The sequence below is a fragment of the Pyxicephalus adspersus genome, chromosome 6 (genome assembly GCF_032062135.1).
Source record: "Pyxicephalus adspersus chromosome 6, UCB_Pads_2.0, whole genome shotgun sequence".
NCBI lineage: Eukaryota > Metazoa > Chordata > Amphibia > Anura > Pyxicephalidae > Pyxicephalus > Pyxicephalus adspersus.
This window is the reverse complement of record NC_092863.1, coordinates 23357273-23370725: the sequence shown is the minus strand read 5'-3', so window position 1 is coordinate 23370725 and position 13453 is coordinate 23357273. Positions and strand designations below refer to the sequence as shown.

The 13453-nt window shown below is 37.0% G+C and overlaps 1 protein-coding gene across 2 annotated transcripts in view; it reads left to right on the top strand.

Moving 5' to 3' along the window:
* Nucleotides 1-12077, top strand: part of ETV4 (ETS variant transcription factor 4) — a 29751-nt gene extending 17674 nt beyond the window's left edge. For both annotated transcript variants that reach the window (XM_072414930.1, XM_072414931.1), the window contains exons 5-13: nucleotides 176-229; nucleotides 3646-3772; nucleotides 4168-4326; nucleotides 4778-5031; nucleotides 7793-7849; nucleotides 9044-9112; nucleotides 9431-9603; nucleotides 10525-10626; nucleotides 11330-12077. In XM_072414930.1, the coding sequence (XP_072271031.1) occupies nucleotides 176-229; nucleotides 3646-3772; nucleotides 4168-4326; nucleotides 4778-5031; nucleotides 7793-7849; nucleotides 9044-9112; nucleotides 9431-9603; nucleotides 10525-10626; nucleotides 11330-11551 (1217 nt within the window). In that variant the 3' untranslated portion in view covers nucleotides 11552-12077. The remainder of the gene's footprint in view (nucleotides 1-175; nucleotides 230-3645; nucleotides 3773-4167; nucleotides 4327-4777; nucleotides 5032-7792; nucleotides 7850-9043; nucleotides 9113-9430; nucleotides 9604-10524; nucleotides 10627-11329) is intronic.
* Nucleotides 12078-13453: the final 1376 nt, after the last annotated feature.

Below are 13453 nucleotides of genomic sequence, written 5' to 3'. Positions count from 1 at the left end.
CTGTAATTAATTTAACATTATTAGACCCTGTGTATATTCTTGTTAAGTTTGACTGATGTTGAATAAGGCAACTTTATATTGGATACCATTCCATTTAAAGAACAATATCAAGGCAAATGCTAGATGCTTAGCTTAAGAATCCCTTTTAAGTTTGTTTTTCTTCTCTTTTGTTTAGCTCAAGTTCCAGACAGCGATGAACAGTTTTTGCAAGACTTACAGTCAGAAAATCGTAAGTAACAAGTAACTTTTTTTTATCATGTTTTTTCATGTCAATTGCAATAAGATAAATCAGGGTATGTGAGTGGCAAAGTGGTTTAGATGCTACAGCTAGAACTGTACAGCTGCAGACAGAGCTTTCACAGGAATAACCATTTCAAGGCCAGAAGAATGAGCTTGTAGCAGCAGGGGAATGTGTTCCACTGTTCTTTGTGGAATGCCATGTTTGTTAGACACATTCTTTGTTACAGTTTTTCATATTAAGGATTGTGCAGCACAAAGTTTGTTGTTACTAGTGGGGAGGAGACCTGCATATATGCCGCATACATCAACCTTTTTAAACTAAACCAAGCAGGTGTCTGTTTCATGTATTTTAAATGACTTAATTGTGTAAGTGCAGTTCATCTGCCTTCATATGCCTTTTTAGATTGCATCTGTCCCCTAACCTTCTCAAAGCCAGCTCTTTTACTAAATGAACGGATGAATTAGCCCTTTCATAGATTGAATGGCTTAGTTATTCTATGGCACATTTTTACTACAAACACCTATTATGGTATTTAATAGTGACTTTAACAGTTAGGGCCCCTTTAGATCTAATGTATGTGCATCAGTAGCACTTTATGTGCATGCCGTTCATGCTGCAGATCCTGTTTTAGTCCACTTTCAAATTCTTTAGACAACACAATACAGAATTACCACATGCTTGATAAGTGAATTAGGAAGCCAATTTATTTTGATGCATTCCAACTTGCCAAAAATCAGACCTGCAGCATTTATAATGCAGCACACCACAAATCATGGCATGTGGGTTGTGGTGCACTGCAGTAAAGATCTGCTGGCAAAAACTGTACTATTTGAAAATGTTTATTTTGATCAATAATTTGCAATTTCATGATCTTATCAATATAATACAATTTTTTTACAAAATTTACATGCAAGGTATGCTTACACTGTACACACTTGAATAATAAAGTCATAAATGGATACTATTCCACGTGGCTATTACTCATTTGAAATGCACATTTCCCTTATTTATCTAAATTCATCACTATCTATATTTGTAGAGGTTTGCACCACCATTTTTAGCAGTACAGCAAATTCTTATTTGCTTTAGCTTTGGAAGTAGCCAGCCTGTAATGAAATGCAATATTCCATTAGAGGTCATTAGTGCTCCTCTCCTCCGAGTTTCCGTTTGTCACGTAGTAGAAACTGCATTGACTGGATACTGGACACCAACTGCAGAGCTAGTTTATATATCTCTGCAATCAAACGTCTACGTGTACAGATTTGATGGAGAAAAAGGTTGTTTAATTGTCCCTTTTTAAAGCCCTAGGTTGGGAAACTGCATGTTCACTACAGATGTAATATCTATTGTAGCGGATTTGGGGGATATGGGGATCATATTAGCACCTTATTATTAAATCCATTTGGCTCTAGTTTGATGGAACTATTAAGATGTGGGGCAGGCAGTTCTCCTAAATAAGCCAGGTTTTTAGACTGCATGATTAAGGAGAATGTGGTTGTGTCTGTCTGCCTTTCCCTCCTGTTATGGGAGCAACACGCAAACCCTTTGAAAAGATTGCATCCACAACAGATTGTGCAGAGCTGTTTCGGAAGTGTCTGGTCTGGCCTGTGGGTGTGTCACGTTTAGACTTGTCCCTGAACAATGTACAGTACAGGGCTTTGTGTGTCCTTAGGTTAACCCCTGGTGGCCCGCTTCCACTATCAGTTAGTCTTTTTGGTCTCAGGGCCTTACAGTTCCTTTTATTTTTAAGAATTCATTGGTAATTAAAATGCCTTACTTTGTTTATTGCAGTTATGTTAAAAGAAAAGAAAATGATATTATAATAAGCTTACCAGTTTTTGCTGTTTTAAGTGGCCAGCATATCCAACTCATAAGTCTTTATACCATTATTGTGAAGAGAGGAAGCTGTAACCACAAAAATCATATTCTCTATCTGAAACCTGTTTTAGGTAGTACAAATTTGGTTGCTATGGAACACTGTGCCATCATGCAGCATCCTTTTAAATCACCCTAAAATAAATTTGAATATCTTAAAAAATATTTCATGCGAAAAATGTGTCTCTAAACAATAAACACTACATTAGGGGAGATAGAGGGATTTTGCATATCCCTAGTCATTTGTATGCCTTAGCGCCCCCCCCCCCTAAAATGATCGCACAATGACAATAGCATGAATTTTTATGACACATTAATGGAAAGTTGTTGGAATGTGTCAGCAGTCAGAACTTAAATGTTTACTTGTACGGAGTGTCTCATTGACAAAGCTATGCCAAAGTGTTTATTGTCTATACACAATCTGCAAAGAAGGAAATGGTATCCCAAGTGACACGCTTACAGTGGTGTTACACCATCCCCTGACATTTGTCAGGTGGCTGTATTGGGATATGGCTAACAAGCTGGGTGTAGTTGATGGGTGAACAGTGACAGGAGAACAGATTAAATACGTCATTACTTGTTGTCTAATTGTTGTTAAAGTGCTTCTCTGGGTCCTGCTGGTGTCCCATGAGTCTTGTGAGACAATGTGATGCAAACACCTTACTTTTACCTTTGTGAGAATCAGATTTTACTCTTGGCAGTTACATTTACATTGTATATCATTTTGCATCCTTCTAATAGATATTTTTATTTTAGGGAAAATTTAAAATCTATATTTATATAGCCATATAAAGCCTACATGGAGTTAAAACAAAATGGCCCAACAGGGAATTCAAATTCAGACGTTTATTGTTAAATTGGATAAGAAAATATTTTAAGTTGTGCCTATTTGTCTACAAAGAAATGTAAAAATCCTTTCGGTCCCTAAGCTAAATATATTAATGGTGCATTATCTGGAAGCACCTTGGTATTTGCTCCAGGCCTAATCTTTTAGATTTGGGTGTGTCAATTAAAGCAGACCAGAATCCTTAAAAGTGGTTGGGTTTTTTTTTTTTTGCTCAGTCTGAAGAGCTGCTGACAAATCCCTGGATTAAGACCTTGGGTATAGACATTATAACTACTATAGAGTTAAAGTCTGGTTTCTATAGGCAGGAGTGCATATTTTTAAGCCCATTAGGCAAAAGAGTTATAGGATAATTATGTAGCTTTATACCTGCCCAGTTGATTCCTATTGGGATATTATATTGTTGTACAAATGGAAAATATTGCCATGGTCCCTACTGACCACCCTTATCTGGCACTATGTAGCCCTGCACCTGGCACTGTGTACCCTTCTAGTACTTTTATACCCAACAAGGTAGGCTGGTACCTTTTTTGAATTATGAAAAACCTAGCTTATCCATACTGCCTTTTTACTTTCTGCATCTAAAGGAAAAAAAACCTGCTCTGTATATAGACCTTGGTGTCTGATGTGTTCGTAGGTTACATCAGCGTGTGGGTGTTTTCTTTATTTATTTTTTTTTTCTCAGTTGCTTTTCACAGTCCACCAGTGAAAATTAAGAAAGAGCAGCCCAGCTCTTGTTCAGAGCCCAGTCTTTCATGCAGCCAAAAACAACAGTTTGAATACCGTAATGGAGAGCAGTGCCTTTATGCCAGGTGAGTTTATTCTAGGCATTTTCACAAATGTTCATGTATGTTCATGTCTTATTCCTTTCAGCCCTATAACCTGACTTTTACACTACTTCTTTAAGCCATGGCTTACAGATCATACCTGGAAAAGGAATATTCAGCTGCAAAAAAATGTATTTTAAGCAGATTCTAGGAACAAAAGAGCTTTATGACTGGTTAGCCCTGTATATGCAGAGTTGCACTCACTATACTATACATTTCTGTAAAAAAAGAAGTTAGCGCTGCAGTTCATATTATCCTAATAATAAACTAACTGGATTTCTTGTTGGAAGGAATTTTACTATAATTTGAATATATTGCCCTGTGGTTGAGTAGTGGCTGTTGGGTATTAAATGTGCTTTTTTGTTCTATTGTGTTTACAGTGTCTATGACCAAACATCCAGACAAACTCACATCAAATCTCAAAACCAAGGTGCCCAAGTTTCCTCACTCCATCAATTTTCAAGACAGGAACGGGGATTTGTCACTCCACAGGGCTCATCACAGTCTGTTCAGTCAGGAGGATACCTTGTGGAGCATGGGTAAGGGTTATAATTTAAAAATTCTTATTTCCCTTTTGGAGAGCTATATAAATTCATTAAAAAATAATGTAAAAAAACTACATTTACCTTTAAAAACATTACTGTTACATATAGGCTTTCTCAACTAGAAAGTGGAATCCACCATGTTCATAAGAGCCAATAGGTTAGTTTGTAAAGGACTCCACTTATTTACCATATCATAACCTCCATTGTAATGCAGTTTTCTGTCCTATTCCACTTGACAGAGGAGTCTGAGAACTAGATATGGTGCACAGGAGCCTTTTCTTAGTTCACACCAGGTAATGCTCTTATGACACAGGCATCAAGTTTGACTGTTAATAAACAGATTGCACACATCTTCTGGGTAAGGGTATGTTATGGCCTATTGAAGATAATGCACGTTGATGCCACTGAAGTAAGTTTACCTTTGTACATTGTTCTTTATTTTTAGCTCTAGGTACCCACAGCAGCTGCCAGAGATGTGCCACTCTTTTCCTTCTGCACAAAACTTAAGCAGGGAGTCTTCTGCAAACTACCAGCGGCAGATGTCAGAGCCATGTCTCCCATACCCACAACAGGGCTTCAAGCAAGAGTATCATGACCCTATGTATGAACAGGCAAACCATATTGGTGCAAACAGAGCTCAAAGATATCCTTCCAATGTTGTAATCAAACAGGAGCAGACAGACTATTCCTATGATTCAGGTAAAAGACCTTCTGCTTTGATCACCTTTATAGTTGATTACACTTTAATAGTCTTCACCCCATGCCAATAATTTTAGCAGGACAACATGCTTTTCTCTTCAATTTCCAGTCTGCCCATCTTCTAATGTTCATTACTAACATTGCAGGTATCTTGTTTGGGTTTAGGTGATAAAAAAAATTAAACGCGTTTTCAGGAGTGAAAGGAAGTGATGGAATTTGCCAGCTCCATAGCCCAAATGTCATAGACCACAGTAGAGATCCGTAGTATTTGTTTTTAAAAGTGCTGATCATGTTTGCCATAGAAATGAATGATCAGAAGCCACGTTTTAAAATGGTGGTCAGTTAGTTCAAGTGAACAGAGTTCTGATTGCCACTTTAGGGTAAATATACTATGGTAGCCAAAGTACTGGTGGCCACTTTAAAAAGTAGCAATTGAAAATTGCTAAGCAAATAAGTAGAACTATATTAGAATTGATCAGAATTGGATTCAATTAGATTACTTTTTTTTAATTGTGGCACTATACACTCATAGTTCAGGTTCTGCATGACTTCTTTTGTTTATGGAAGATTTGTAATAGTACAGTGAGCCCTATATAACCTAATATACAGGTAGGCATGGTTGGCAATAGAATGACACAGCTAGACCTGTAAGAAGCCTGATTATTATTGGTAATGGATTTTTAACCACCAGACAGCTTGCTTAGCCTATAGATATTTAAACCTTTCTGTCCTGTCTTTATCACAGCTTCTTGTGGAGTTTTATCTTCCAGCTTGTGGCAAACAATGTTGGCATGGTGCTACACTCATTCTGATTCTGTGACCTTGCAATTTCAAGCTAAAAATTTCTCTGATAGGATCCCATTATGACCTTGATTTATAGCTCCCTCCCACCTGCCTGCCAGTCACAGGCGAACATATACTCTGAATGGAGTTAAAGGAATTTCACTCGCAAAATGGAGGGCAAGCGAAAAACAAGACGTCCCCATAGGGCTACTCTGGTGCTGGCTTACACAGCTGGGCTGCCTTTACATAGGCAGCTGACATCATAGCAGAAATATGGGCTGTCTTGTGGTAACACTATCTGTTACTGTATTTCTGCCCAAGGCTAATAAGGCATGAGAGGGAAAACAAACTGTGTGCAATTGACGTTGCAATACAGGAGTAATAGTACCAAACTGGTGGTCTTAACACGTAAACTGAAGTCTTTTTTTTTATGTTTTTAAATAGGCATGTGAAAGAGATTAGGGTAAATAAAATCATTTTATCAATGTGTGTTTAAAATATTCCCAAAAAGCACTTGTAAGGTATTCATTGTTTATCATCCTACTCCACTTGGCATTTATAAACTTCTTTGCAGCTAATTGCTGCAAAGAAGTGGCAGCTTTTGGAACTTCTATTTCAACTTCAGTTTTCTTTTGTTGGAAAAAGAATTATAGCTTGTAACCTTACAAGTTTGTTTACATGGTCAGTATATGGTTTATGAACTGGAAAAAACGTCTAAATCCAAACTTTTTTTTTTCTTTGATAAAATTTGAAATGGTTATATATATTTGAAATAAATGCTCCAATTGGAAGATTTCATTTCTAAAGTATAGCTTTTCATTTGTCTTATTAGCGAATGTCCTGGTTGAGTGTTGACTCTGCAGCACATGGGTCATCAGGACAAATGAAAAGCATTAATCTTCCTAGTGGAAACAGACAGTTTTTCAGTCAAAATGTTGGGCTGTACATGAAAATTTGACCGGAATGGGTGAGGCAACCCTTTCTGTAACCATACTGGACAGGGAAATACAATATAATGCCCTTAGCAAGTAATCAGATTTCAACTGAATTTTTAAGAATAGAATAAGCTGGTTCTGCTGGTTGTTATGGATAGCACATCTTCCAATGCTATGTGCATTTTTCTCCTATAATATTTCATGTTCTCTGGCTCCACAAAATCAAAATTTAAATAATATTTTTTTAAACATGGGTAAAAAGAAAGTGTCTTGCTTCAATTAGTTTTTAAAGTGGGGGAAGGTTAGCACCACTTTTTAATACAATCCATAGGGATTTCCCCATCTACTGTCATGGTGACAACCGTTTAACCAGATTGGAAGTGAAGGAAAATCTCCAACAGCAACATAGACAGGAAAAAATGTGCTTCCAGGCTTGGTGTGGTCAGAAGAGATGGTAAATGGCAAGATACACATTTGCAATAAAAAATTATTTTGGGTTAACATAACACTGTAGGCCAATATCCCTAACCTCACTTTAAAGAACATGCATGAATATATTTAGTATAGTGGTATGGACACCCTGACCTGTAAATAAAACATAGATTTATTAATAATGGTGTATGTATTTGTAATATTTTTGAATTTTGACGGGCTGTTTTCATCTAGGTGAACCTTGTATATTGACTTTTCCTAATCCTTTCAGACTTCTGTGGGACTATAGATATATATAATATATATATAATTTTTTTTTTCTTAAGTAATGAAGTTAATTGTGGCTCCTGGGTTGGCAGCATAAACTCTGAATGAAATAACTGAAACAGCACAAGCTTTGTCAGATGTGTTTATAAATACATTGTTAAATTGATTTGGTATGATGTAAACACACAGCACATCTGCTTAATTGCTTGTTCCCCGTGCATGTTTTTAGGAAGATTACTTCCTACAAGTCAACTTTTTGAGTGTTTAGTTTGTGGGTTGTTGGACTCAAACATGTTTTTATAAAGTTGTTACAAACAAATTGTGTTGATTTTTTTTTTCTACAGATGTCCCTGGGTGTCAGTCAGTGTACAGAAACATGGAAGGCTACTCCAACATGGATGGTAAGTATTTGTTCTACATCGGTATACAAGCAAGTAATGACAGTTATGGGGAAGGTGAAGGAACAGCTACTCATTAGCATATTCTAGAGTCACTTTATTCTAGCATTCTACATTTTCCATGTGTCTTTTCCTGTCATTTCTCTTACCTGTGTTCTGCTGCATTGGATACTTTTATACAGAGACTGTACTTTACAAATGTCATTTAGCTACCTCCTGGCACACAATCTTGTGTTTCCATGTGTCTGGAAACACAACTAAATAGCCATTTGAAGCCAGTGCTCTGACTTCCTTTGATAATGCTTCCCTACAATTTTCACACTTTTAGTCAGGTTTCTTATTTGACTATTGCTTGAGGTTATATGTTTTTACTGCTTTTATTTTACTACTTATGCTATAAGGAACATTTTCTATACCTATCCAAAGCTGAATTTCACACAGAAAAAGCAAATATATGTATTTTATTTGTGCATTAAGCTGTTTAACTGAGGTACGACTTTAAAGGTGACTGATGTGAAAACTGCAATAAAGATTGAGATTACAAATAAATCTTCATTCACAATAGCTGCCAGGAATCCATCAGACTCCTTCCGTATTGGATGATGGCACAGGGACTAAGAATCGCATTTCAAAAAATCCAGCTGCCAACATGGATTACTCTTCCCTGTCCCATTAATAGTGACTAAATTTATTGGCGGCTTTTCTCCCTGGTACTAAAGAAGTTTAGAATCATTTCAAATTTTGTAAATGTTAACTTCTGTTATCCAGGCTTGTAAAGCAAAATCTTGTTTACTTATGTACCTGTATTATTCTACTGCTGATAATCCCTTTTTGACTGCTTTGGACCAAGATGAAGGGGAATACCTTAGCTTAGTATAAAATGTTAGTTTGTACAAAAAAAATCATGGACAGTTATCGTCTCATTTAATAATGAGACTCATTGACCCTAATTTAATAAAGCTCTCCAAGGCTGAAGAGGATACCTGGGTGATCCAGCAAACATTGGAAAGATCTGGTACGAGATTGGAAACATTTACTAACCAATAGCAACTTACTTTTAGGAAATCACTTCCAGGTTTGCTGGATCACCCAGGTTCACTGAACTGAGTGTAATGTTTCCAGCCTTTGAGAGCTTTAATAAATCAGACCCATTGTTTCTATCCTCTAATTTTTATACTTTTTTTTATGATCATGCAGGTTATGGCTATGAGAAGCCAATGAGGTCCTTTACTGATGATGCTTGTGTTGTGCCAGAAAGGTTTGAAGGTACGTAGGAGTATAATTTGCATGAATAAGTTACTATTTTTGTTTTCTTTTGAATAATTAAGAAATAAGAGGTTTAAATATATTGCAAATTACATCAGAGGAATTTTCACCAATTATTACTGCCACTGGTGGGATTTCATTGGTTCACAACAGCTGATTTGATAGATCTTTTAATGTTTCCCAACCCATTTTGACCGTCCCTAGTGGATTATTTTTGGCCCTCTCCTAGATCATATGTTGCTTTTTTTTTTTTTTTTTTTTGTATTTGAGTAGTATTTCAGTATTGACATCTAATTTGACCTAATTTTGGATTCACAGCAGGTGATATCAAACAAGAAGTTGGAACCTACAGAGATGGCCCACCTTACCAAAGAAGAGGATCATTACAATTGTGGCAGTTCCTGGTGGCTCTCCTAGATGATCCCTCGAATTCTCACTTCATTGCCTGGACAGGCAGAGGCATGGAATTCAAACTGATAGAGCCAGAAGAGGTGTGTTTTACAAACCCTAATTTCCACACTTAACATTCCCATTTTCAATGTGGGCAAAAACATGTTGGTGGTTGATGTTTCAAGCTCTTTATTCAGTAGAAAGGAAGGTATAATACCCTTAGCAGGTCCAGATTTTGAAAAGTCTTCTCATGTAACAGCAATACAGGCTGAACAAAAAAAAAATGTATTTCAAACCAAGAACAAAAACGCATTCTGTTGCAGCTTACCAGTCATTGGATGTGGTGGCTGCATCTATTTTCTTTTTTTAAACAGTTTTCCTTCTCAGTTCTATTTGTGGGGAGCAGGGTTATCATTGGCCTGTTCTACCCTAAATTGGATTATAAATCCCTTGCCTCAACTTCATTACATAGGAAGGGAGGAGGTGTGTCCACAGAAGGGCCCAGCAGAAGTGAGCAACAATCACTACTTTTAGATTTTATTTATTTTTTGCATTTTTAGTCTCTTGTGTAGTGTACATTTTTTCAAAATAACAGAAGATTCATTTTATACGTTTACTGGTAAAAAAAACAGTACATGTTATGTACAGTATTTAAAAGAAAATATTCAGATCCTTTTATCTAGGTTCTGATGCATAAGCATACCATCACGGAGAACTATATTTACAATTTAGATAGGAGACTCACATCTCACAATATGTTTACTACCCTGTGCGTCTGCACCTTGTTTAAGTCATTTCACACATATTGGACTTTATACTTCTTTCTTTTCCATGTCACAGGTGGGTGAACTTGTATAGTGTCAAGTAGGGCAAAATATATATTTTTTTTTGTTTGTCTATAGACATTTAAGCCCTTTTAAAGCCTAACATCAGAGGATAAAAATAGTTTTTGTAAAGTTAACCTGTTAGCACATCCTTACTTTTCACAGTTTTGTTTTGACTGATTTTTTTATGTTTTGCAGGTCGCCAGACTCTGGGGCATGCAGAAAAACCGGCCAGCAATGAATTATGACAAGCTAAGCCGGTCTCTGCGTTATTACTATGAAAAGGGAATCATGCAGAAAGTGAGTACATCTAAACAATAAATCAATGTGTATGTATATTTTTAAGTGCAGTTACTGACCTGGTAGAGTACACAAGGATTGTATCGTAATTACTGCATATAGGTATTAAAGTCTGCTATATTATGTGCTAAAGGGCCACTAAATTCAAACAAAATTCATATAAGGGTATTCGGCAGTGTTTTACTATTGTGATACGTAATTACCGGTATTTTGGGAGTCAGTCCTTTTAAAGTTAGAAATCAAAGTCATCTTTAAAGCAGAAGAAAGTTCAGTAGCTGAGAAAGATGTTTTATTAGGGGGAGTCTTTCATGAGATAAATATGTAGGCCACCATTGCTGGCCTTCTTTATTAAATGCAAGCATATCTTTTTTCAACTCTTAAAGTGCCTGAGCTGGAATAAGTATACAGCAAGTGAAGCACATCTGATAAGTGACCATACTAAATGAAAGGATCAGCGTGATCGCCTAGCTTTTTAGAATAGGGGCAATACCAGCTTACATAGTTCCTCCCAGGGGTTCCTCATAAAGCCTGATCAGTATGGTAATGCAGTTGACAAAGCACTGTAATCTGATTATTTAATAACCCATACCTAGTCATAGAAAATTCTCAGGAGGCTTTGAGGAGAATCTGATTTGTTTTGTTTGTATGGTACATAATTTTCATACTACTACTCTTGACTAACTATACAAATATTCCTTTTCAGGTGGCTGGCGAACGCTATGTCTACAAGTTTGTGTGTGAACCAGAAGCTCTGTTTTCTCTGGCTTTTCCTGACAATCAACGTCCTGCCTTAAAGTCAGAGTTTGATCGACAGGTCAGTGAAGAAGACACGGTCCCTCTGTCACACTTGGATGATGGAACCATGTATCTTCAGGACGTTGGGACCATCCCTTCCCAAAATTACAAAGGGGGCTACAATTACTAGCCTCACCACTATGTAATCGTGTATATATGGGTACATTTTGTTAGCATTCATATGAGTGTAGATGCTTGTTTGTTTATTTTTTTTCCATTTTGTTTTTTTTTCTTGCAAGAACCTTTTGTTTAAATAATATGGACTCTAGTTAATAGTGAAGAAGGCTACCCGCTGTTAGTGTTTTTAAGACCCAGGTTGTATTTGGGTGCTTATAACATGGCCTTTTCAAGATTCACTCCTTGGCTGTGGTGCTTTTGACATCAGGTTTTGGATTTCTCTTGATGCAGCTAAGCTTATAAATGGTTGATTGTTTCAGGGAATGCATGTTCTCCAGCATCAAGCATTGATAATACCATAATTCTTTCCTTCAGACTTTTTTTTTACTTTAGTTTTTAAAGAAACATTTTCAGTGGCATTTTTTGTAGGAAAGTATTTTGTTGAGTTAATTTTCAACAAAAAGTTCAGTGCAATAATCTTGGAATCTAACAATGCTGTTATTTCCTGCCTTTTTGAAATTAAAACTGTTTGAAGGACATTTAATTTTTCTTGTTTCCTGTGTTTTTTGGATATGTGTATCTTGTTACCTGCCACCTGTTGGAGCAGTAGCACATGGGCAGTTTTTAGTTTTGCTGCTAAAATCACAATTACATAGAGATCGATCGATACACAGGTGGAACAAATGTACCTATAAAGTGTAATAAAAATAAGAAAGCAAGTTCTCCCACTGCGACTAATCCATATTGATTTCACAGTAGTAGTATGAATGAGGTAATAAAAATCATTAACACAATGTTGTCATGAATTCTCCAGCCTTCCATCCATATCCATGAATCCAATCCATAATCTGGTTCAAGGGGAAAATGGTGATCACGTATATGCAGCATGGAAACACAGGTTGTAATACTTGACAGGATAGTTTAAAGTTTAATCCAAACTCCAGGTAGTACATATTAGAGCTGCTTTATGTTAATGCATCCTTTATAAATATTACTAATATTATTTTTAATAAACAGGATTAAAACAGCACCAACATATTACACAGCACCGAACATTAAATAGGGGTTGCAAATGACAAACAAATACAGATAATGACACTGGAGGAGAGGACCCTGCCCCCAAGAGCTTGCAATCCAGTAGGTGGGGAGATTCAAAAGACAGAAGATGGGAAGGCAAGTTTGAAAAAATGGGTTTTGAGTGCTCTTTTAAATGAGCAGATAGTAGGAGCAAGCCGAATAGGATGGGGAAGACCATTCCAGAGAGTTGGGGCAGCTGTAGAAAAGTCTTATAGCCGTGCATGTGATGAGTTTATGAGAGAGAGACCGGCTGGGGGAGTATTTTTCTATCAGGTCAGAAAGGTACGTGGGACAAGAACTGTGGAGGGATTTAAAGACAAAGCCAGTGTAGAGAACTGCAAGGAGATGCAGAAGAAGAGGAGCAGTGGGAAGGATGGATGAGTCTGGCTGCAGCATTCATAATAGATTGTAGAGGAGAGACTCGGGTTAGTGAAATACCAGAGAGGAGGAGGTTATATTAGTCCAGACGAGAGATAGGAGTATGTACAAGGAGTTTTATGGTCTCTGGGGACAGGTAGGGTTGGATTTTGGAGATGTGCACAGATAAAAGGGACAGGACCTGGAAATGTTCTGAATATGGGGGGTAAATGAGAGGGCAGAATCAAAGGTGACGCCAAGACAACATGCTTGAGGGGAGGGACGAATAACAGTGTTAGCAGTAAGAAAAATGTCGGGGGATTTTGAATTTGATTGGGGGGGGGGGGGTGATGATGATGAGTTCTGTTCTATCCAGGTTTAGTTTCAGAAATCCATCAGACATTCATGATGATGTGGCTGACCAGCAGCATGTGACAAGTCAGGGGTGGATATATAGATTTGAGTGTCATCAGCATACAGA